This window comes from Amphiprion ocellaris, chromosome 22, assembly GCF_022539595.1.
Source record: "Amphiprion ocellaris isolate individual 3 ecotype Okinawa chromosome 22, ASM2253959v1, whole genome shotgun sequence".
NCBI classification, from domain to species: domain Eukaryota; kingdom Metazoa; phylum Chordata; class Actinopteri; family Pomacentridae; genus Amphiprion; species Amphiprion ocellaris.
In genome coordinates this window covers 461,817-488,201 of record NC_072787.1, presented here as the reverse complement: position 1 = coordinate 488,201, position 26,385 = coordinate 461,817, and the positions used below count along the sequence as shown (strand labels likewise).

The 26,385-nt window shown below is 38.0% G+C and overlaps 1 protein-coding gene across 5 annotated transcripts in view; it reads left to right on the top strand.

The window, feature by feature from the left end:
• LOC111587990 (E3 ubiquitin-protein ligase HECW1) overlaps positions 1-26,385 on the top strand; it is a 108,524-nt gene that overhangs the window by 31,901 nt on the left and 50,238 nt on the right. For all 5 annotated transcript variants that reach the window (XM_055007205.1, XM_055007203.1, XM_055007207.1 and 2 more), the window contains 2 exons: positions 8,424-8,499; positions 13,277-13,446. In XM_055007205.1, coding sequence (XP_054863180.1) covers positions 8,424-8,499; positions 13,277-13,446 — 246 coding nt within the window. The remainder of the gene's footprint in view (positions 1-8,423; positions 8,500-13,276; positions 13,447-26,385) is intronic.

The window sequence follows — 26,385 nt, the reverse complement described above, 5'->3', positions numbered from 1 at the left end:
CCATCTATTTGTTTACTCTTGCTTCCTGTTTTTATGCTAAGCTAGGCTACACACAGATTGACTCCAGCGCCACAAAGATCTAACACCTGTATCTATCTTCGAATTTGACTCAAGTATAGGAAGTAATTAATTTTATTTCTCAAATGTTGAACTGTACCTTTAAAATTAATTTATTCTTTAAGTGTAAAACCGAAAATGTGAAGGTTTAGCAAATTGCCACAGAGTGAAAATCATAAATCTAAAGCTCGTGGTTTTCGGCTGCGTTTGTTTAGCCAAGAAGCTGTGTGACTTTCCGTTACAGTTACATATATTCACAGATGAAAGCACAGCCTGATGTGCACTTGGGGGCTACGTGCATGTGCCACTGCCACTGACCCCTCACAGATTCATGTCCCAGCACCAGAAACAAACTTCAGAATCTTCAGGCTGCTAGTCTGTTTCAGCCAAACCCCTACAACCTGCCCTGTATGGTAACGTAGGCCAGTAACCACTGGATGTGACAACCAATGCTAATGGTAGACAGGCCAGATCTGGACACTTTGATTTAGCATTTTGTATATGGATCCTAGTTCTGATTGTTACAGAGCAATGATGGTTTCTTTGACGATGTGTCTACGGAGTGAATGTGCATGCGTGTTGTGTAATCCTAATACACAAATCCTTGATTGTCACGTGCTTGGTTGGTTGGTGGGGTATTTGGTTATGCATTGTCCAAAAGCAAGCTGGCACTGTTTACTTCCATAAACAGAAATAAACATGTTTGCAGCCTGGTACAAAAACTGTTTTGGTCTCAATAGCTAATTTCTGCATTTATTAAAACTCTATGGAGAGTGAAATGTTACATAACTCACCCTTTTAAATTGGAATAAGGATGGGGTCAGTTTGAGTGTCCACAGCCCAGAGACTTTCTTTTTGCACATTTTTGGATCAACCAGGAGTTAGGAGGATTCAGGTGTTGCAAAACAATCACACTTAACCTCAAAACTTCAGGAAATCTGTGGGAGATAGTAATAAAACAGATGAAGATTAAGAAAATAAGAGAAGAACAGCAGACAGAACTCCAAGAGACAAAATGTTATTGATCTCAATTGATCTCCCAGTAAACAGAGGAGAGCCTCGTAGTGCCATTTGATGCTCAAATGTCATCACTCCTATTTCTATTGAACATATTCAGTTCTATTAATCATTAGTAATGAACTAACCTAGTTATTAATAGACAAACCTGTTATGAAAGACAGGTTCTCTACTGTCACATGATGTCAATAAAGAACTCTCAATGTATATCGGCTGCAGATATCAGTTATGAGCCTTTCTCAACTACCAGTAATCGATATCAACACTGGTTCGTCTCCATTACCAATAATTGATACTGGCATCAGCCCTAAAAAAATGAAACTAACAAACTAAACTAAACAAATAAATATATGTTAGTTAATCTATATCAAAAACGCACTTGTAATTATCACTTTTCACCATAGATATAGAAACAAATAGAGGTCTTTGAGATTATCACTATGAAGCTGGATCAAGATATAATTGAGGGACTTTTGAAGTCCATAGAATATAACTTGCATACATGTAAAAAACTAGTGTTTTTATGTTCATTATGATCATGTCTTTACAAATTACATAATTATTTATTATAGAAACAATCACTTATTAATAAAAAATGACTGGATATCACTAAAATGTCAACTAAATAACCGTCTGAATTTAATAACAACCACCTTCTAATTAGCTAAACAATAATAAAATGAACTGATTCAGAAATAGTTTTGATTGTGTTCTTTTTATTAAGTTCAGATAACCATGACAGATATTTCTTTTTTTGGAAATATATCTAATTTTATATGGAAAATAACAAATCGTATCTGTGTCTGAGAAATCACTTTCCACTAAGTTCCCCATTCCAAAAACACCTCTCAAGGAAGTGTGTTAATCCAGATCACATGACCTGCTTCACATGATGTCATTTCCTCCTGAAGAAAAGACTGGCCAGACTCCAAGGCTTTCTGACTTATTTAATATAAAGTAGTCAACAGGTTTACTACAATATCTTTATAAATAACTTTCAATTTCAGTTTTACTCAGTTGTATAGATAATATTTAGAAGACTCTTTCTCTAAAAATACCGTGTGGTGTTTGGTTATAGGCGGCTATGTTGATTTTAGGCCTGAAAACAGCAAAAATGTCAACTATGATGCAAAAAGTCCCTCAATTATATATTGACCCAACTACAGTCAGGAGTCCATTAGCTTACCTTTGCATAAAGAGAAGAAACACTGGAAAAAACTAGCCTAGCTCACTTGAGAGTTCAAAGATGGAAAAAAATGTAACTAAACAAATCACAATAGCAGACTGTGGTCACATAAAATCACACTTTTGCTTGGCAGGATTGGACTGAGTTGCTTAGAATAAAGAAGGACTTAGGGGTCAAAAACACAGAACATAGAAAGAGATGCATTTGCTTTGTTCTATAGTACAGTTTAGCTTAATGAGAAACATTCATTTTACTGCATCACAATGTATAAAAGCCATTGTCAAACAACTTCCTGGTTACCTCGACTGAGGAGCATAAAGCACCAGTCCCATAAACACTCCTGAGTGACTGACATCAGATGATGGCATTTCCTAAACCTCCCCCACCGACCGACTCTCAACACTGACAGAACCTCCTCTACACTTGCCTGTCTCTCTGTGTAACCACACCAACTGAGTTTGATCACTCAGCCTCTCTGTCTTAAAAGGCAATGAGGTGTATTAAAATAGCTTCTGCACCCTCACACAGAGGCTGAAGCCTTCTCATATTGGACCTGTAATCAGATGTGGATCCACTTTGTACATGTAAGCTGTCTCTTTCAGGCTTGTCATGGTTGGGGGGGAGGGTTTATTGTGTAAAATCGCTCTCCTCTTACATCATTTAAGACTCTTGCAACACTTCAAGCATGCTTATAAATTGTACATACTGTTCCTTTTATATTTTTTAAAGTGCCTGAGTGTTTGGTCTTTTCTTTCTGCAACAGGGTGGTAGGTTACATAAAGCGTGCTGCAGATGAATGAAGTTGTCATTTGATTTATCGTGAGATTAGAATCATTGAGAAGACCTGCGCTGGCACTTCTCTCTGTGACTGTGCTCAGCAAGGAAGATTAGCAAGTCATTAAAATGAACTGGTCCAAACATCTGCCAGTCCCTTTATCCCTTTATCTTGTTGCTTTCACTGCCAGTTTACTTTTTGTTGTTGGTGTTTCCTGCCACCTGCCTAAGCATTCAGAACTCATACAAAATATTGTGATGGTTTACTGCAGTATTTTTTAGGACTTCTGACAATCTGACAAAAATGTCTTCTAACTGCATCGCTGAGTTTCTTTACAATAATATAGACTTTTACATGCATGTCATATAAAGGCAAAATCTATGGAATCACAGGAGTATCATAATAAAAGATAAATCTGTTAAAAAAAAAAGGAAATAAATGTGCAAAGATAAAGAGGAATAAATAAAAATCTGTTATAAAATTAGGAAATAAATGTGTAAATATAAAGAGGAATAAATAAATGCATAAATTAAAAATAAATCTGTTAAAAAGTAAGGAAATAAAGTTGTAAATATAAAGAGGAATAAATAAAAAATAAGGAAATAAATGTGTAAAGATGAAGAGGAATAAATAAAAAAAATTAATGTGTTATAAAATAAGGAAATAAATGTGTAAATATAAAGAGGAATAAATAAAAAATAAATTTTAAAAAGTAAGGAAATAAAATTGTAAATATAAAGAGGAATAAGTAAAAATAAGGAAATAAATGTGTAAAGATAAAGAGGAATAAATAAAAAATACATTTTAAAAAGTAAGGAAATAAAATTGTAAATATAAAGAGGAATAAGTAAAAATAAGGAAATAAATGTGTAAAGATAAAGAGGAATAAATAAAAAGATAATCCGTTATACAATAAGGAAATAAATGTGCAGATATAAAGAGGAATAAATAAAAAAATCAGTTAAAAAGTAACAAAATAAAATTGTAAATATAAAGAGCAATAAATTAAAAAAATTAAAAATATAGAAATACAAAAGTAAATTTTGTTTTTACTTTCCCCTTTTCCCTTTGTTTTTTCCTTTTGTTTTTCCATTTTGTCATTGCTTTTACTTGATGGACTGAGCTGTCAATCAAATAGCTTTGGGCAGGGCTTTCTGTCTAGGGTGAGATCATATTAAAAGATGCTCTAATTAACAAGATGAGATGTTAAGATGAGGCCATTCTACAAGTCCATAAGAATATTATGCAGTTTTTACATAGAAACTGAAGAACCAGTCACTGTTCACTGCCTCTAGATGAGCCATTCAGAATAAGCTGCTGCCGTATAATGCTAGAGGGTTATTTCATTTCTAGAGCTGCTTCTGATAATTCTAAAATACTTCAGCCTGGAGTAAAGCACAACAAATTTCCTTTTGTCCTTCTGTCTGTCTTCATGCATTCCCAGCCTCTAAGGAACTGAGCACCCATTGGATTACTTGTATTTTCAATGGCAATGTCCCCACAGCAATAGAAAAATCCTTAGTGTTAGCACATAGCATGACGAATGTGGCTAATGTTACCATTACCTATGAGTAGTACCACACATCAGAGCTCTGTGGAAACTGTACACTGAGGAACATTCAAACATGCTGGAAATGTTAATTTGAAACCAATAAACAAGGTCTGGATGGGTTCCTGTCTTTTCATAGCATCCAGTGTGCTTTAGTGCAACCTAAACTCAGCCCATTAAGGGACAGGTGAACTGCAAGTACGTAACCTACAGATTTTATGGCATTGTCAGAGAGACTTACCGTACATGAGGATTTAAAACATCAGTGAGTTAATGAGTATTTACAGATATTTCCAAATCAAATGATCAGTCAGGGAGAAAATTAGAAGTGATAGAAAGTCCTGGTCTCACACACTCCTTCTAGTCAGTGTTTGTCCATCCATCCTGTCAATCACAGATGCAGAGATTCTGACAGTAGCAGCTCATGTAAAGCTACAGACACTAAAACAGTCCATTTAGAACAGAGTTAGAACTAGGGGTCAGTCATGGTCAAACCAGCCATCTGTGTAGGGTTTTGAGTTAAAAAATAGTAAAACACATTCTGGGAACATGTGAGATCTTCATACATTTTCCAAAAAAGGACCAGAATATGGGATCTTTAATGTCTTGTTGACTTTTTGGAGACAAAATGTTTGCCATGTTCACCGTCGTTTAGTGTGTTAGCATGCACATTGCTGAGGCTGATCGGAATGTCTAGCTGCTGGTGGTGCTAGACGAAATGTCAATGGTAACCTGTCTGTAGTTTCATTTTTTATAGCACTGTGACTTCATTTATCAGCAGTAGAAGTAATAGCATTCTCATTAATTCTTTATGCTACTTTCCACAGACACTTGGTACTGATGACTGCTGTCCTTGTGCATGATTATATGGCTATTTTTATGCTAATGGTTGACTACCTGGAATGTGCAACCATTTGAAGAACAATAATAAGGTGTGGACATGGAACAAATTGACAGGCTGCATATGTAGAGTTTAGAGTAGCAGATCTATGGGTTTTGCAGATGTATTGGTGTTTGGATCTACACTTTGATGCATTCATGTCCTTCTCAGGATGAATTGGAGCCATGTTGATGATTGTTTGACTGTTCATCTGGTACCATCATAGACCAGAACTGACCAAATATGTACCTCAGTTGTAGTTGTTTACTGGCCAATTTTGGCAAAATGCAGGAAAATAAAGGGTGCGAGTGTATAGCACATAATTGTTGTGAACCATTATGTCATTTGTGTAGAAGACTGGACTGATTAAAACAGTGTATGTCTTCCATCTTCACTGATGTTAGCATTTAGTTCAGAGCACCACTGTGTACAGGGTCAGACTGCTGAAGCGTAATCCATTTTCCCATCAAATACCAAAAGCAAAATAAGAAAATGGGACGATTGTCATTTGTCTGTTTATAAACTTTTCATTTCCCAATGTCCATTATTTGTGAAAATCAAGTGATACAACGAGGGGAAACTACCTTGTTATTTGTTTGAGATAATTTTCAGTTTATAAATTTCCTTTATGAACTGAAATGTGTGAGAACTTTATGGTCAGGAGAATAAGACACTTTCCAGATTAATTGGTTGCCTGGAGCATCAGATTAAGCAAATAGCTTGTTTTTGTATAGCGAAATAATGCTAGCTAAAGAGCATTAATTAATATTGTGGAAGCAGTTACACCTGTGGCATAAATGAACCTTCTCATCCATAGCTGCTATATTTTACACATACAGCTGCACTGTTTTGACTGAGCCTGAGATTACACCAAACCAAAAAGCAGCTGTTTTCCTCTTTTTGTCATTTAATTTTCAAAGAGACGTGAAAAAATAGGCCCATTGTCTTGTTTGTTTGTTTCATTTTTGGTGTTTGATAGAGCAGATGATAAATTAGTTGTTTTAGTCCCATTTTAAAGGGTGGTGACATCAACAAATCCAGACAAAGAATGCAGAAGTTTTCAAACTCAAAACTTGTGTCTTTAGTAATTCAGCAAGTACCCTGTAAGATATCCTTGATTTCACTTGTCCTGCTCACATTTGACTAGGTTTAGCATCTCATATAATTAAAATATAGAGGAAAATTTTCAATAGCTTTCATCAGACATTGCTCAAAGTGAAAAATATCTAGACATTCTAGACTCTATATATAAACTGAAATATTTCAAGCCTTTACTTGTTTTAACTCTGATGATAACAACATACAGTTCATAAGCCCCTTTAAAATCAGTCTCAAAATAATATAATATTCAGAGGAACAACAAATATCAATTTAAAAAAGGGTTTTTAATGCAGAAATATCCAGTCTCTTAAAAATATCTTGGTGTATGCTCTGTCAATACTTGGTCAGGGCTCCCTTTGCTTGAATCACTGCAGCAATGCAGCGTGGCATGGAGGCCATCAGCCTGTGGTACTGCTGAGGTGTAGAGGATGCTCATAGCGGCCTCCAGCTCCTTTTTACTGTTGGATTCTCCTCTTCACATTATGCCACAGGTTTTCTCAGGGGTTCAGATCTGGTGAGTTGGCTGGCCAATCTAGCACTGTAATGCCATGGTCCGTGTGGGAAGACGCCAGGTCCTGCTGGAAGACAAACTCTGAATCTCTGCAAAGCTCTTCAGCAGACAGAAGTATTTCGTGCTCCAAAATCTGCTGTTAGCTGGCTGTGTTGATTTTGGTGGACAAAGTGGACCAACACCAGCAACCACGATTTTCCCCCAAAAATGTAAAATTTACTTTCATCTGAAAGAAGGACTTTGGACCACTTTGCAGCGGTCCAGTTGTTTCTCTGTTTAGCCCAGGTAAGATGCTTCTTACATTGTCGGGTGTTCAGGAATGGTTTGAAAATAGGAATACTACACTTGTATCCCATTTCCTGGAAACATCTGTGCTTAGTGGCTTTAGATGTTCTGGTTCCAGCCTCAGTCCATTGCTAGTAAATCTCTTTCACTTTCCTGAATCTGCTTTTCCTGATCATCCTCTCTAGTTTGCACTCATCCATTTTGCTTGTGCACCTTTTCCGACCACACTTTTTCTTTCCAGTTACGCTTCCATTAATACGCTTTGATACAGGACTCTGTGAACAGCCAGCCCTTTCAGCAATGTACCTTTGAGTGTCAGTGATTATCTTCTGGACAGATGTTAAGTCAGCAGTCTCCTCATAATTATGTTTGAGTGTACTCCACCAGACTGACAAATTAAAGGCTCTTTTCAGGTGTTTTGAGTTAATTAGCTGATTAGAACTCTTCTCAGGACTGTGTGAGAGAATCTGGGGGTCCTTGATTGACATCTCTGTGGCCCTCTGATATTTTGAGATTAAGTTTTGGGGGATCTCATGAGTTGTAAGCTGTTACCATCAAAGTTAAAACAAGGGAAGGCTTGAACTGTTTCAGATTATTATATAATTAATATAATTATATGAGACGTGTTTATATATAAGGGACATCAAACAATTATTTCCACTGCTGGGTGAAGCTGACAAACAGAGCAATATTTATACTTTCCTGTGTTTCCTCCTCCTTTCTCCCTTCCCCCACGCTTCTCCTCTTCCTGGCTGAAGAATCAATGTCAGGATAATGAAGACAGAGTATTGATCCCGGGACGCCGTCAGCCCGACTTAAAATGGAGCTTTAAAAACACTGTCGTGAAATGAGACTAGATGTTTTGGCTGTTCCTAAACATGCATTTATTATTGATTCTGAGTGTTTCTGTGACGTTAATATTTACTTGTGTCCTGTTTTCTGGCTGTAGTGGCCCTCTTCTTTAAAGTTTCATATTACAGGAAAGAAAAGAAGATGCTGCTATAGAAAAGCTGCAAGGATTGAATGTGTTTTCATGTTGATCTTATCTGTCTGTATCTGCAGGTATTAAAGCCAGTGGTTAGTCCAGAAGTCAACCATGGTTTGGGCAACAGGAGACTCGTTAACTTTTCCCTCTCAGGTAAGTTAACAACAACTGTATTTTTCTTTTCCGCTCAGCTCTGTATCTATCAATGTGTTCACCCACATTGTCCTCATGTGCACTGCCCTCAGCCTGCAGCCCTCTCTAGCAGTGTCTGGTGCTGATGTGTTGGCTCAAATCAATGCCATTTTTCCTGGGAGCAGATGTACAGTAGACATCCACAGGATAAATATTTACTACTACACTGTTGCCACAGTGAAATTGAAAAATAGCATAACTCCACTGTACTGTCATTTCTTACCACTGTCCCTATTGTTCAGTCCAGGTACCGTGCCAGTTACTGTTCATACTCAGATATTACGGCCCTGTTTGGCATTACCGTAGTACCCTTTCATTTACCAACATAAAAAACCTAAATGCTGCTTCAAAGCACTCTGTGTTAAGAGAAAAAAAAATGTAGCACAGAAGCACTGAATCCGCCTTTACTTTTTACACACTTTATTGTGTTGCAGATTTTATTGTAAATGCATAGAGTTCAGTCTGCATTTATAATTTGCAAATGTATTGAAAATTGAAAAAGTAAAATTGTTGATTTACAAAAGTAATCCAACTTTATCCTTTGACTTTGCAAACTTTGGTCAGGTGGATGTCGCTTGCTTTATTTATCTCTGATATGTCTTTAACTTGATTGGAGTCCACCTGGACTGGACATACTTTAGAAGAGCACACATCTTTGTAAATGAGGCCCTGTGAAGTCATGGAGTCCAATATAAATATAAAATAATATAAATTGTGGTCGACTCATAGATCAGGGTGGGAGTATCTAACCAGTTATAAAGCTTTGAGTGTTCCCAGCAACACAGTGGCCTCAATAATTGTGAATGGACTCTGGATTTACAGTAAATGAAGAGATGTCATTTTAAGAATCAGGCAATTTAACTTTTTTCTTTTTTTGGAAAAACCATCAGACAAATATGAAGAGCAGAGTATTTTTATACATCTTGTCTTGTGGGAAACTATAAATACTGACTCTAAAAATAAGAGTCTGATGATACTGGAATAGAAAACAAGTTTCTAAGAGAGGAAACATGTCAACTGCCACCACTAAAAGCCCTGACTTAATGCAAAAATACAATAGGATTAAACATCTGAATTACGTCAAGCTTGGCGATCGTCCATTCAACCTTTCTTTGAATTCAACGATATGAGTCACAACATGAACTTGTTTCTCTTTGAGCAGTTTGTAGTGGGGTCAATCTATAATTGAGGGACTTTTGAAGTCCATGGTATATATCTTGCATACATTTTTATTAAAAGTAAAAAAAAAACTAATGTTTTTTTATGTTCATTATGATCATGTCTTTACAAATTCCATAATTATTTATTAAAACATTCACTCATTAATAGAAAATGACTGGATATATCACTGAAATGTCAACTAAATAACCGTCCCAGTTTAATAACAACCCATGGCTTAAAGTATTCCGGCACCGTGCCGGAATTCCGGCATGCGGCGCCGGCGTTTGGCTCAAAAAAAAAGAAAGAATATAGAACTACATTAGTTCGTCTACCAATGGAATGAGGGGAACGTAACTTTTGCTTTCAGCCAAACTAAAACCAGTAGCCAATGAGAAGTAGAGTGGGGGCGGGGCTCAGAAAGACCTCCAGCTGCAGGTGAGTCCATTGTTGTCATAGTTACAGTGACGCCGTGGTGCGATCTCACAGTGATACAGAAATCTTTAACTAATCCGTGGATCCAGACTCAAAAGGCCACATCACTGCCAAATATTATGAGGTGGTCCTTTTGTGATGTCTGAGCTTCCATGAAAATTTCATCCAAATCCGCTAGCCCACTTTTTTTGAGACAAATAGACGGAAGGACAAACGTACGCTGATCGTCACATAACTCTGCTGCGTTCCTTGGCGGAGTGAAAATAAATGGCGCTTCCTGAGGTTGGAAGAGTTAAAACAGAGACGGAAAGCCCTTTGGTTGCTGCTGCTGCAAAAAATGAAGGAGCTGGGTGCTTGCTTCTGTACCATGTGTTAAAAAAAAAAAAAAAATCATGTAGGCAATTAGCGGCAAGAACATGCTGCCAGTCAGGAGTTAGACCCACAGACCTGCTGTCCTCTGAACCTCAGCTGGTTTACCGGGACCATCATCCACCGCTGAGGTACTGACATCAGAATGACCGGGTTTGTGATTTAAAAACGCGTGTGCACGTTCATTGCAGAACACCACTTATCGTTCACCAGATCTCAGCCACTTGTTAGTCTGTGAAAAAGTTGGCTGAAGATAAAAATGCTTTGTCAAAACTGTCCGTGTCAGACCAGCATGGCTGTTACATAAATACGCGACACAGCACCAGCATTTCAGAAAAGTCTTTCTGAAAAGCTCAAAATGTGTTTTCATTGAATACTGACGAAGCTGCTAGCCAGAGCAGGGACACAATTCTGTGCTTGTTCGTTTTTTTGATGATTATGCGGCCAGAGTAACTACCCAGCATCTGGCAAACACAAAAGTGAACATTGCCTCAGCAGTGTTTCTCAAATAGTGGGGCGCGGTCCCCAGGGGGGCGCGAGCGAGTGGGAGGAAAAGGTCCGTCTATGCGGAACTAATTAGCTGAACTATTGTTTAACGTCAGCATGTTTTTCGCGGCGCACAAACCGCGCTGGCCGTTCACAGAGTTCGGCCTCGGACGTACGGACTCCCGAGAACGGGGGAACGCGTCGTTAACGTGCAGTTGGAACACCAGCGTTCTTGATCAAGTCACCAACTGGGCCCATCTACTCCGGGTGTCAAACATGCGGCCCGCGGGCCAAAACCGGCCGCCAGATGATCTATTTCGGCCCCCCAGGGATGACTTTACAGAGTGTAAAAAAAAACTACAGAATACATTAACTGTAAATTGTAAATTTGTAAAACTGTCAGTTTTAAATAATTTCCAGACCATGACAAGTTGTTTTGATCATAAGTAAAATACTAGATTGTTCCGTTCCGGATAGCTGTGACTAAATGTTGTGTTCCTTTGTAAATAAACTGATCTGACCATTGTATTGTGTAAATGATAAATTGAGGCATAATACCATTGAAATTGAACTTGTTTTTCTTAAGAAATTTCAGGGCGATCATGATGTTTTGTAAAAAGATAATTCATTAAATGTGATTATTTTCAGAATGTACTTTTTTGAACTAATAGGGGGCTTGACAGAAAAAAACTGAGAACCACTGCCTCAACACTATGGAACAAGTTAAAGATGTCAGAAAGAAAGAAGAAATAGATAATGGGGAAAAAAGATTCAGCTTACCAGTTCTTGTAGCACCATAAATGCTTTTTAATTGAACTGTAGTTTTCTGTAATAAACTGTACTTGTTTATTTTCAATTTTCTTATTTATTTCTGATTAGTTCAGTTACTAGTTACCAGTTCTTAGAGCACTTTAATTTTTTTTTTTTTTGCTGTTATTTGAACTGAACTATAGTTTGTGTTATTTTATGTAGTTAGTTGGGGTTTTTTTATGCACTGTAATTGTTTACATAGTTGTATTTCAGAATAAATAGTGCAAATGGTACACATATTGTTAAAAGGTGAATTAATGTCCTTTTCCATGTCTTTTACTGATTGGTTGTTAAACAATATATTTGCACCATGTTGTAGTGAGATGAAGAACCTACCACCACCTACTGACCTTTATTGTATTACTATAATATGTAGTCTGAGTTTGTAAAGGCAGACGTATGAATTTCTTATTAGTTAGCTAGATTATGCCCCGACCCCCACCCAAAAGCAACAAAGTTCAGGCTCAGGATTATTTTTCACTTTAGGCCCTGACAACCACCTTCTAATTAGCTAAACAATAATGAAATGAGCTTATTCGTGGAAAATAACAAATTCTATCTGTGTCTGAGAAATCATTTTCAAGTTCCTCATTACAAAAACACTTCTCAAGGAAGTGTGTTAATTCCAGATCACATGACCTGCTCATTTTGTTTCTGTTTTGCTCCTTTTTAGTCCGTTTTGTGGTCATTTTAGGTATTTTTGTGGTCATTTTGTACATGTTTGTGGCCGTTTCCAGACTCTTTGTGGTCATTCTAGGTGTTTTTGTGGTCATTTTGCAATTTTTCATCATTTGTGTTTCTCATTTTGTATCTTTATATGATAATTATCTGTCTCATTGAGTCATTATGTGTTTTTCTGTGGTCATATTGTGCATTTTTGTGGTCACATTGTGTCTTTTTATGGTTGTTTTGTGTGTCTTTGTGCTCATTTTGTTTCTTCTTGGGTCATTTTCAGACTGTTTTGTGGGCATTTTAGGTCTTTTTGTGGTCACTTTTTGCATTTTTGTGGTCATTTTGCGCATCTTTGTGGCTGTTTTCGTAATTTTAGGTGTTTTGTGGACATTTTGCGTGTCTCTGTGGTCATTTTGCAACTTTTTGTAGTTCTTTTGTATGTTTTTCATCATTTTGTATCTTTATATGATAATTATGTGTCTCATTGAGTCATTTTGTGTTTTTCTGTGGTCATTTTGTGTCCTTTGAGCCCCTTTTTGGTCATTTTGTGTTTCTTTGTCAATTTGTGTCTCTGTGGTCATTTTTGGTCATTATCAGTCTGTTTGTGGTCGTTTTGTCTCTTTTTATGATAATTTTGCGTCTCATTAAGTCATTTTGTGTTTTTCTGTGGTCGTGTGTGTACTTTTATAACACAAAATAACAAATTGTGACAGGTTCACTTTTGGTGTGAACATGTGTTAGTGTCATCATAAGAGAGACAAACACCTCTGTTCCTTTGACATTTCACATAACCCTCTTCTTCTTTCAGACCTCCAGGCAGTTGGATTGAAGAAGGGGATGTTCTTCAATCCTGACCCGTACCTGAAGCTCTCCATCCAGCCTGGAAAGCACAGCATCTTCCCCTCGCTGCCGCACCACGGCCAGGAGAAACGCTCTGGAGTGGCCTGCAACACAGTCAACCCTCAGTGGAGCACAGAGGTAGATAAACACACTGATTTCCACTCCATAGTTAGACATTTAAGTTATTTAAACTACATTAGTATCCATGTTGTTCCCTGTGTGGTCTCTGTCCTTGTCCATACCTGGCAAATACAATTCTCTGTGAGGCTTTAAATCGTCTAGAGCAGGGGTCATTAACTGGCGGACCGCCGTCTTATATGGACCGGACTTGTAATCAGTAAATTGTAACAGGATTTTAAATTTGATGGGTTGCTTCTTTACTGGAGCAGCTTTTCCAGTGTTTACAGCATTGGCTATCAGCTCAGGAAACAAACACACCAATTACATATGAGTTCAGCCATTCCATATGACGCTACTCAGCCAATGAATTGGTCTCCGCATTGCAGGCGCTAAACATCACAACTCTGAGTTCAGAAAACAGTTGAGACGAGGGACAGAGGACAGGAGGACAGACAAAAAAGAAAAATAAATAAATTGACACAGAGAGAAAAGTAGCCCTGAACATGCTGACCATGTTTGGCTCAACATACAGCTGTGAAGCAGCTTTCTCAACTATGAAAATAATCTAAATAGGGTTCCAGGCTCACCAGATGTGTTTGAGAACGACCCTGACACCATTCAGACCACAATTCAGAATACTGGCAGGACAAACTGCAGCTCAGTTCTCCCATTAAGCAGCAGGGATATAAGGGAGTGATAGAAAACAGGAAACAAATGTCAAAGTCTTCAATTGTTTACATTTTTTGAGATGTAGGTATTGTTAAATATGCATATAAATTGGTTCAGGTTGTTCAGTCATTATTTTTTCAAGTTCTGCACTTCATTTTAACATGCACAGTTATATAAAAAAATTTTCATTAATAAATGTTAAAATGTTTTTGAACTGTACTGAATTTATTTGATTTGACAGTCAGTTATTGATTACATGCAGGCACTAATAAAACTATTAGGTTACATCAACATATATCACACTAATTCAAGGTAGACATTATGATGTTCCGGACCTTTGTTTTAATACATTTTCTCTGACTGGAGCTCTTTAAATTTTGGTTGAATACCCCTACTCTAGAGCTTCAAACCACCTGATGCCATAGAGCAAGTAGAGAAGAGTTCCACTTTGAACAGAGTTCCAAGAATTTTACCATTCTGCTGTTCCTGAGTCTGTAGACAATCATCATCTCTCTCTGACTTTGGAGTCTGGGAACAGTTGAAGTGTTGTCTGTATGCATGTATCCTTTACAGGATACATGCAGGGTTTGTGCTTTGATAGTTTTGCAGATCCACAGTATGTTAGATTTGCTCACATTATAGTCATTTGATGAATTATTATTATTGTAGTTTCAGCCCTCTCCTCTGTGAAATTTAAGTCCCGTTTTCAGCGTACATTTCCTCTAAGAATAAGCCAATTCAGAACCTCGCCGCGCGCAAGGTGTGCTGGTCCGGGTGAAAGGTCGGGATACCCCAGATCATAAACATGGCCGAGTGCTACGCAGATATTGATTACTTTGAGCGTTGTAAAGTCGATGCTTTAAAGGAATTTTGTAAGAAACGAGGATACAGTGTTATCGGGAAGCGAAAGAAAGAACTCGTCACTCTGTCATTATATTTACCCTTCTATGTGCATAAATAAAATGACAATAAAGCATCACTAGGGATTTTGTCTAGGATTTCTTCTTTTATTGAACTGAATTGAATAACGGCCCTGAAATTCATAAGCCTCTAATATAAACCCGGTCCAGCAGACTGCACAACACAGAAAATGATTGATTGGGTGTTTCTTTGGTTTCAGCGACAAACTAAGAGGATCAATGTAATCCATGAAAATCACGTTTGCTTTGTGGAAAACAAGATCAGCCAATTGATTTTCTTATTTAGGACTTTTTCCTTAGAATATAGGTTTCTGGAATGTTCCTCGCTAATCAGTCCTGTTTTGTCCAGAGCAGATTTTTGGCATTAGCAGCAAAACAAAACCAGTAAAATCCATCCATTCTACCACCAGAGTTTGCCTCTCCACACACCTGTCATATAATATACTGTATTTCCTGCTGCAGAAGGTAAACAATGAGTGTCGTCTGCAGTGAAGACACCTACTCAGAAAATCTTCTGGTAAAACAGTTAACAGCAACAGTAGACTGCAGTGAGCATCAGTGGAACTTCATGGTGAGAATAGGTTTCATCAAAGGTTCTTCTAATGACATGGTCAGCCTTCCTGCATACAGACAACACTTCAACTGTTCCCAGACTCCAGCGATCCAGTTCATCTTCAGCCAACATTTCAACTGTGTTGACCGTTCAAAGTTCAGCCGACGTTTGCAGACATTTTTCACGCACATTCTGGTTCCGTTTTCATGGCGTAGACTTCAACTGACAATTCCACGGATTTCGTCTCTTACTTTTATGTTTTCATTGCCTCCTTAGAAACTTATTATCTGAGTACATACCCAACTAAAAGAACATTTTCAAATGCTTTCCGGGACTGTATTTTAATTTGACAGTAAAGTACTCCACATTCAACGGATAATTCAACACTTTGAATGATTGAGGCTCATACAGGCAAGTTTATTTGTGCAGCACGTTTAATTTTGAGCAAGTTTTATAAGAGATAAATAGTTTAAAAGAAATCACAATGGCATAATTAAAGCTGCAAGCAGCGTTGAATGGGTCCTCGCATCCTTGCTGGTCAGCGAATCCAAGCATGTCCTTCGTATTTCGGCCTATGTATCTGGTGAAGGCCAGACTCTGATCACACATGTAAACTTTCAGGTAAAATTGGAGCGTGTACAGGCCAGTTACACAGCATGTCCTGTGTCATGGTGAAATGTCGAAAGTCCGTCATTTTGAGCTCTGTCAGAGTTACCTCTTTTGAGTTTATAGCTTTTGAAAATGTGCAAAACATGGTCCTAAATCATCCAAAACATGACACATAATTCAAAATGGCCCACCTCCTGTTGTGTTTTGGGGATGGTTGTAATAGACTTTTTTGTGCATCTTGCGTGTTACATGTGTGTACCAAATTTCATAGCTGTAGGTGACATGTGTAGTAAATGTTTGAAACTTTTGCTATGGAGCCAATTTGGCACACACCTATGCAGTTCCCCTAAAATATCAATTTTTTTTGCCTGTCCTGATGTGTGTGCAGAGTTTCACGTGTTTTCAAGTATTTTTAGTTTTTATTTTTAGTAAATTTGAGTTTCAAACAACGGGAAAAAATCGTGGAACAATAATACGCCCATGGGTTTCAAGAGGGTCTCCAAACCATTTGGTGCTCGGACCCTAAAAACCATAAAATGATAATCAAAAACATAGAAAAAGCCTTACATTTTTAATGATAAAGGTATTAAATGGAATAAAAGTAATAACTTATACTGTAGTATTTACAGATGAATTTAACATTTTCACTTTTGACTTAAATGACTATTAGTTCTAATGGGTCAGTCTTCTAGGCATTAGTATTATTAGAATGGATTTCTTCTGGAGATCTTGATTTAATATCCTGCCCTCCTCTGTCAGTACCACGTTATTTCAATCATCTTGATTCATCTCCACCGTTCCTTTATGATCTTTCTGCTTAAGACGGATGGTTCATATTTTCTTGCTTGGTGTCATTAGGGGAGCATTTAAGGTGAGTAATGTCACTAATGTCAGCTCCTGTTATGTAATCTAATAAAGTGTTCCTCCAGACTTTCCAGTACATCCTAATCAGTGTCACAGAGAGCTGCTGTCCTTTATGTCTGTGAGTGAGCTTTAGTAGAAGACATGAAAAAAGACTGGGTATCTTCATATAGTAATATTTTCAACTACTGTAGATAAATATCAAAAAAGTTTAAACACTGTATTTACTTCCCAATGTCCAATATATATGGTACCTTCACCAGAAACCTCATAGTTGCAAAAAAAGGATTTTGTGACAGATTATGTTCTGAAAAAAATATCCTGAAGTGCAATGAATTCTATAAGCTAAAGATACAACATTAAGATGATTTTGAAAAAGTTGATTAGTTGAATAATTAATTGGTTGATCTACAGAGGATTGAACAGCAACAAATTTAGATAAACAGCAATGATACTGATGTTACAGTGGAACTCTGCCCTTACAGTCTGACGCTGGAGGAGTGGCTTCTGATGGTAATGTTAAAGAAAACAATGAGCAGTTAAACAGTGAAGACAGCAGTTTCTTCTGAAGATGCATCTCTTTTCACTAATGATAATCCTCTACACAAAGCTTGGATAATCCCAGGTGCTGACTGACATACAATATGATGTCTGCTATCTGTGAAAGTTTGTGGTCTGTGGTCAAAGCATAAATGTGTACCTACCAGTGGTCACAAAAACATGTATAACACAGGTCCTACTGTCAGTAGATGATGTTATGACTCATGTGCAATAGAAGATAAAAACTATTTGAATTTATTCATTTCATTCATTTTGTTTTCTGATAACATGGAGAAAATGTCCAAAACTATGAAGACATTTTCTAGAGTCAAGTGCATTTGTCCTTATCTTCCATCCATTTCTAGGGTGTTAGCAAGTCAGCTATATAACTAAGCTCAAGGCCTGTTAGAGCTCACAGATACACCAATGTTACAGTCTAGATCAGGAGTGTCAAACTCATTTTAGTTCTGGTTCCACATCCAACCCAATCTGATCTCCAGTGGGCTGCACCAGTAAAATCACAGCATAATAACCTAGAAATTACCACAACTACAAATTTTTCCTTTGTTTTAGTGCAAAAAAGTACTGAAAATGTTCACATTTAAGGATTTATCTTTTTACAAAACATTGTGAACAACCTGAAATTTAAGAAAAATAAATTAAATTTCAACATTATTTTGCCTCAGTTTATCATTTTCACATTACAACTTTCAGATCACAGAGTGTCTACAAAGGAACACAACATTTAGTCAGATATCTGGAACTGAATAATATAGTGTTTTTATTATCAAAACGACAAAAGTCAGACAAAAAAAACAAGACACAATATTACAAAAATGAGACACAAAAGGACAAAAGCGAGACACAAGTTGACAAAAAAATGAGATAAATGACAAAAATTTGACAAAAAATGACAAAAGCGAAACACAAAGAAATACACTAACACCACAAGCGAGACTAAAAGGAAACACAAAATGACAAAAAGTAGAAACAAAACAACAAAAACATTAGACAAACGACAAAAGTCAGACAAAAAAGAGAAAAACAAAAACAAGACAAAATATTACAAAACCAAGACACAAAATGACAAAAGAACAGTGAGCAATCTAGTCTTTTACTTTATGATCAAAACTTATCATGATCTAGAAATTATTTTAAATTCGCAATTTACAGTTAATGTCTTCTCTGTAATTTTTACCCCTTATAAAGTCCTCCTGCAGGCCAGTTTTGGTCCGCGGGCTGCATGATTGACACCTCTGGTCTAGATTAACAACAGACCAACAAGAGGGTGTGGACGGAAATGTTTGATAATGGCAGCAAATAGGAAATGACAGTAAAAATGCCCAAACAACTTTTCTCTAAATCTACTTGCCATCTGTGTTCACACTTCATAATCAGGATCTGTGTTCTGTTTATATTTTTATTGCAGAGAATATTCCATTCATGAAACTCCACAAGCAGTTTAAGCTAGTGCTATTTTGCTAATGTATATCTGTGTATGTTGTGCATAAAAATGAAAAGTGATTTGAGGTCTATATATAAGAAAGCATACAAATACAAAATGTAAACTGAACAAGCATTAAATCCTCAAGCAAGCTGTTGAGAAAATGCAGGAACACTGGCTGACGTACTGATGATTTTTTGCTACCATGTCACATCTGTCCAGCCATTAGCATTCATTTCTTTTTGGCTCTTGAGCACCATATTCCTCCAGCTAAGTCTTTGGCTGTGTATGTTGCTGTTTGTTGCTGACATTTTGCTGAGTACAGCTGCCTGCTTGGAAACCAGATCTATGAGGACGGACTGACTGAACTGTAAAATAAAATCAGCAAGATCAAGACTGACCTCAGAAGCTCACTAGAGCTCCAAAGCTGGGTTACAGTTCTCTGAAGTTCCATTCTTAAGGGCAGGCCTCTCTACATAACAACTCTTTTGATGGTTAATTTTTAAAAGTTCTCATTCAGCTTCTCCAAAATACGAACATGCATAATAGATGAATACTTTTTGCAGAATAGAACTTGAGAGCATGCATCATTTTTTCTTTTTGTTTTGTAGTTAAAAAGATGCTGATCAATTTTCTGTCCAATTAGTGTGTTTTTGATGTTACTGGACTGTGTACCTCCTCACTTCTCCTCCTCAGTCAGTTTGAGAAGTTACAGGAGAAACATATTTGTCTGAACCTTACAAACTGTTGCAGATGGCTTCAAAATGCCACCTTTACTTTGGTGGTTGCACCAGGTTGTGTTGGGGTCTGCTCCCGTTGAGCCAGGAATCACTATTACGTTTGTTTTAGAGCATTGAAGGTACAAATTTATTAGGACATTTTTTACTTGATCTGAAATGTTAAGAGCTGATGGAAGACTGGAAGAACATTGTGCATAATCTGGAGCAGTTTTCTGTCTCAGGATGCTCCACAGCATAGTCACTGCTTTATATGATGTCCCTTGTGACACGACATACACTATTTAATGCAGTGTCCTTCTTGGCAGCATCCACTCAGCTCTGAGGCACTTTCCTTTTTCAAACTGCTTCCATGATGGTGAAGCTCGGCAGTGTGGCAGTGATACACCGTATAACTCTAATGGGTCTCCACAGCAAGCTAGTGCCATCAGCGTACTATATATACTGCAGCCCAGTGCTATGCAGACTTGAGAGACAATTCAGAATCATTACATAAAAAACATATATAGCAAGAAAAGCACTCAGAGAGCACAGTACTCCTCCAAGACTGCTCATTCCCCCATGCAGCATATTTTAATTATTATCATTATTATTATTGATGATCAGAAATCACAGCAAGTTAAAATGTGTCCATTTAATATAGATGTACCCACAAACTAAATGACATTGCGCTGAGCACAGACATGTGTTGTGCATGTGTATGTTATGTACGGATACCAAATTGCGTGACCTAAATATCTGTAAATTACTCTTATATAGGTCTGTTGATCAGTTCATCAGTTTGTGCAAGGCTTTGTTTTGCTAGTGCTAAAATAGCCGTTCCCTCCATGCTTTTATTTTTTAATGTTACGGGCTTTTATTTTTGACACCATTCCAGCGGCACAGGAAGTGTTTGTCGAAGAAGCGATTTCTTGACATGAGGAAGACGCTGCCAAAAAGTCCTGAAATTCATGTAAGGATAAAAGGAAAATGATTACACTCAGAAAGACCCCCACAATTTAAGCAACTGTTCCTCGGATCATTTCTGATGGATAAGTCCTGATAAGTCCTCAGAGGTGGATTTGTAGTAGGATCACAATCATGTGATTGTCAGCAGGCGGCTGACGTAGTGTTCACTTGTTATCATTGTTACAGTGATGCTGTGCCACTATTTTGCAATGATACAGAAATCTTTAACAAATCCGTGGATCCAGACTAGAAGTATGAATCTAATTACTTGGTCCTTGTGTCATTTCTGACCTTCGGTGAAAATTTCATCCAAATCCGTCAGTCCGTTTTTGAGTAATGTTGTGAACAGACAGACAGACGAACAAACGTACGCTGATTGTCACATAACTCCATCATGTTCCTTGGCGGAGTAATAATGGATCTGTGGAAAAGCACCTTTGATGGAATTGAATATTTTTTGCAGAACAATGCAAAGTTGTTGTTTTTTTTATCATCATCATATGAGCTTTTCTTGCCACACCAAACTCACTCTTTTTACCTTATTAAACATAATAAGTAAATATAGCTTGAATGTAATAGAATTAAATCCGATTTACAGCTCCATGAAAATGAACCTCATAACCGTGTAAGAATCAGTACCTTTTCATGTGGAGAGACATGCAAACTGATCCTGTCTCCTGCACCACATAATAGCTCTAACTAGTGTATGGATTACGTGTTGTTCTGAACTGAAGTCCAGATATTTGCCATTTTTCATGTGAGAGAGACAGTATCTTTTGTCACAACTGATCCTGGCTTGGTAAGTAGCAGTAAAGCAGTGAAAATGTCACTGAGCCCCAATGGAGAGCTGAACTTACTGTATATGCAACTTATGTTAATACAGAAGGTAGCTGCTGTCGCTGTGATCCTGAGAGATATCAAGTATGTCAAGTGAGAGATATATCAGTGTATATCTGTCAATTGATGTACACTAATCAGACATAATATTCTGACCACTGACAGGTGAAGTGAATAACACTGATTATCTCTTCATCATGGTTCCTGTTAGTGGGTTGAAGATATTAGGCAGCAAGGGAACATTTTGTCCTCATAGTTGATGTTAGAAGCAGGAAAAATGGGCAGCATAAGGATTTGAATGAGTTTGACAAGGACCAAATAGTGATGGATAGACAACTGGATCAGAGCATCTCCAGAACTGCAGCTCTTGTGGGATGTTCCTGGTCTACAGTGGTCAGGATCTATCAAAAGTGGTCCAAGGAAGGAACAGTGGTGAACCAGAGACAGGGTCATGGGAAGTCAAGGCTCATTGATGCATGTGGGGAGGAAGGCTGGTCCATGTGGTCAGATCCAACAGATGAGCTACTGTTGCTCAGATTACTGAAGAAGTTAATGCTGGTTCTGATAGAAAGGTGTCAGAACACAGTGCATCAGTTTGTTGTGTATGGAGCTGCATGGATGCAGACCAGTCAGGGTGTCCATGCTGACCCCTGTGCACCGCTGAAAGCACCAATAATGAGCATCAGAACTGGACCATGGAGCAATGGAAGAAGGTGACCCAGTCTGATGATGGATCATGTATTCTGTTACATCACATGGATGGCCAGGTGCGTTGCTTACCTGGGGAACACATGACACCAGGATGCACTATGGGAAGAAGGCAAGCCAGCAGAGGCAGTGTGATGCTTTGGGTAATGTTCTGCTGGGAAACCTTGGGTCCTCCATCCATGTGGATGTTACTTTGACACGTATCTCCTACCTAAGCATTGCTGCAGACTATGTTCACCCTTTCATGGAAACGATATTCCCCGATCTGTGGAAGCCCCATCTCGCAACCTCCAGGACTTCAAGGATCTGCTACTAACATCTTGGTACCAGATACCACAGCACACCTTCAGGGGTCTAGTGGAGTCCTTGCCTTGATGGGTCAGGACTGTTTTGGCAGAAAAAAGGGACCAACACACTATTAGACATGTGATCATAATGTTACGCCTGATCAGTGTATAATACAGCATATTTATTTGAATGAAATGGCATTTGCTTTAATCTAAATTAAAGAGTAAATATAGAGGTAAAAATGTAAGGACAGTGATTTTTTATTTTTTTATTCTGTATTTGTCAGAAGTGAGGAACAGAAAACATGGACTTCTGCTGGTGTCATTAACCTTCCATCCTTTTGGTTTACTCTCAGTTGTCATGCTAAAAAAACCTGTGCTCTGCCCACTGAGTAAAATAAAGTGCAGGCATTCAGGTATTATAGCAACATGAAGAACAAGAAGTGTTTTACTCATACTACTTACTTGCTTCCAGTTTTGCTTCCAGACTTTTTATTTATTATTAGCCAACAGCAACAACAACCTTCAAACAGCAAACACAGTGGAAGTTTTGCTGAGGATTGAGAAGCAGCCGTGCTATTTTCTTCTTCTTCTTTGAACTATCCAGTTTAATGACAGTACCAATCACCCTGTGTGCAAATATTCCACTATAAGAATTCCCCTGTCACTATTTTTGGGAGACACTTTTGCCACATTATTGTGTTAACTCCACCACTATGACTGTAATTGGGTTAAAGAAATACAGACAAACCAGAGTGTTTTTCTCCACTAGTGCCGAATGATCATGAGCTGCAGTTACGCAATGCTAATGGATTATTATGCAACACAATAGACAGCAGAATTTTTGTGCTTTTTCATTCCTCAGTTTCCTCAGTTAGGTAAAGAACAAGTCTTTTGACGAGTGTTACTCATCATAGAAACGCAACAAAATTAACCTGGAGCAAGTTATGGTTTTTGCAGTGACATTGAAGTCCAACATTCCACTATTTCACTCCACTTCTCCACTTCAAATGCTGCATTAGCTTTGATTTTTAGCATAAAGCCTGTTAAAGATGTGTCCTGCGTTCCAAATCACAGTCCTTTTCTTTTTCCTTTCAATACATACTGCTTCCTTTGCAAACTTTGTTCTGTCACGTATACTATTAATACAACGGGGGTATAGTATTTTGTCATCATACCTTTAACTTTGACCCACATATTTCCACTGCAGTCTGCAGTATGAAATCCTCTGTATGCCCTCAGCAGCTCAAGCTTGTGACTTGTGTGCAGAGGATTGTGGGTACAAAAGTCCAGAAATGAGACTAGATGTAGTAGACAACCTGATATCTGTGACATACGGTGTTTGATCTACAATGTATTTGGACATATTAAATGATTCTCAGCATGGCGTACATATGGTGGTATCAGAACATGCAGGCTTTTACCAGGTAGGGAGTGTCTAAAGAGTAGACACTGTCAGGTTGCATTATGTGAAACGTAAGATCCAGTATTTCTTGAAGTTAAACCAGTACTAAGGTCTATAAGTCCAGAATATCTTGCCCTCTGCTGCTTTGACTTTGACCATTCTCCAAACTTTATTGAAGTACATTATTATTTAGGCTTTGATTGGCTATTTCTGCCCTGAATATCCATCCATCATCTATACACCGCTTAATCCTCATCAGTGTCGTGGGGGGCTGGAGTCTATCCCAGCTGACTGAGGGTGAAGGTTTGCGGTCTATCACTGAAATTATGTCAGAGCTTACTCCATAAGTGTTGTCTTTAACTGAATCAACTGAATTAAATATAAAACCCGTGAAAGAAGAAGACAGAACTCAACAATAGTATAATGCCGTAAATCATAAGTAGTTATTCTACAAAAAGGGAAATAAAAACTTGGAATCAGAGCCCACAGGTGGTACCAAACATCCATTATACACCTCTTAATCCTCATCTGGGTTATGGGGGGCTGGAGTCTATCCCAGCTGACTGAGGGTGAAGGCAGGGGACACCTGGACAGGTAACAGTCTATCACAGGGCTACACATAGAGACAAACAATCACACTCACATTCACACAATTTAGAATCACCAATTAACCTCAGCATGTTTTTGGACTGTGGGAGGAAGCTGGAGAACCTGGAGAAAACCCACACATGGACAGGGAGAACATGGAGACTCCATGCAGAAAGATCCCAGGTCCGGACCTGAAACCAAACCGGGGATCTTCTAGCTGTGAGGTGACAGTACTAACCACTGACCACTGTGCAGCCCTGCCCTGAAAACATGTTTAATTAATCACATGATCAGTGAGCTGTTTTTAAGTCCCCTCTTTCTCCTTCTACTTCCACTCTACTTGTCCCCTTCCTCCTATCCGTCCTGTCCTCCAGTCCTCCTCAGCTTCGTTTCACTTTTCTTCATACAGATTTACATGACACACTTGTGCTGCAGCAACACACGCTTCCTCCTCCTCCACCCTCACCCTTCTCTCCCTTTCCTCCTCCTGTTCAGTCTCACCATCTTTACTGAGTTTATCCTACACTTTGCACTCACAAACACACACTTCTGCTCCGTCTGCTCCCTCCTGGCTCATCTTGTAAATTATTCACTCGTACTCCTTTTCATCCTCCTCCTTTATCGCCCTGCACACAGATTTCCCCAGCTCAGACTTTCCTCCCCTCCTCTTCTCATTTTTCTACCTTATAAGCAACACAATGTCATTTCACTTTATCCCCTGCAACCGCATACACCTTTCTATGCTCCCCTTTCCTCATTTCATTTCTCTTTCCTGCTCAGCTCTCCTCCCTTTCATCTGCTTTCCTGTGTCATCCAGCTCTGCGAAAATTAAATATCACAGGATGTACGTGAACCCATATTCACAATAAAGCACATCAGGAAACCAAACATGGCCAGTATGATCCAAACAGCACAGGACAGCAGCTGAAAGGTTAAAGGGTAATAAATCTAGGGTAAAACAAGTGGAAGCCTGAAATACCCTCACGAGTACCTGTGGAAAATCAGAGACATGGCTGAAATATTAACGAGGAAAACCAGAAAAGAAAGCCTGCTGCTGGGAGAGAAGGAAGACAAGGGATTGCGAAAATGCTAAAATGATTTATGAAAAATTAGAAACAAAGTCAGTTCCAACGCTATCCCTGCCATTTTCAACCTGAATAATGTAAAATTGAAAATATGTAGATAATAACTTACTAGAAAGCAGCAGCAAGTGAAAACTACTTTTTCTGAATAATTCATGTTGCTTCTGAAACAGTTCTGCTCCCCATGGCTAATGCTACAGTCATTAGAAAAAGCTCATCTCTGCCACTGCACTGCAACCATTTCAGGAATTCAACTTCTCTTCACCAAATTCAGAGAGCTTCTGGGCTCTATTAAACACAATTGTTTCTTAATCCAAAGAAAAGCAATGCTTTTATTCTTAAGTTTGCAAGTAAGGGTAAAAATGAGGCATACTTTTGTGTTCAAAATGTTACTTTTAGTGACACTAAATAAAAGGAGCAGCAAAAAAATAACATCAGTGTCAGTCCTATTCAAAGGTCTCTCACTGGAATTCAGGTGTGTTTAAAGGACACTTCAGTAAAACAGTAAAACAGTAAACATGCTCTACAGTGTAATTTCACATAGTTTAGTTATTGGTACCTTAACATCAAAGTTGCAATGTGCATCTAAGACAGGGTCTTAAGAATGACTATTTGTTTAGCAAAAGCTAAGACTAATTGGTTTGTATGACGTCACTAAAGTGAAAAAAGTTGGAGTAATGACTAGAAGGTGTTACTGTCTACTCTACATACAGTGTGTAATAAAAAAAAAGCCCTCCCTGAAGGACTGAAGTCGCCAGTAGCAACCATA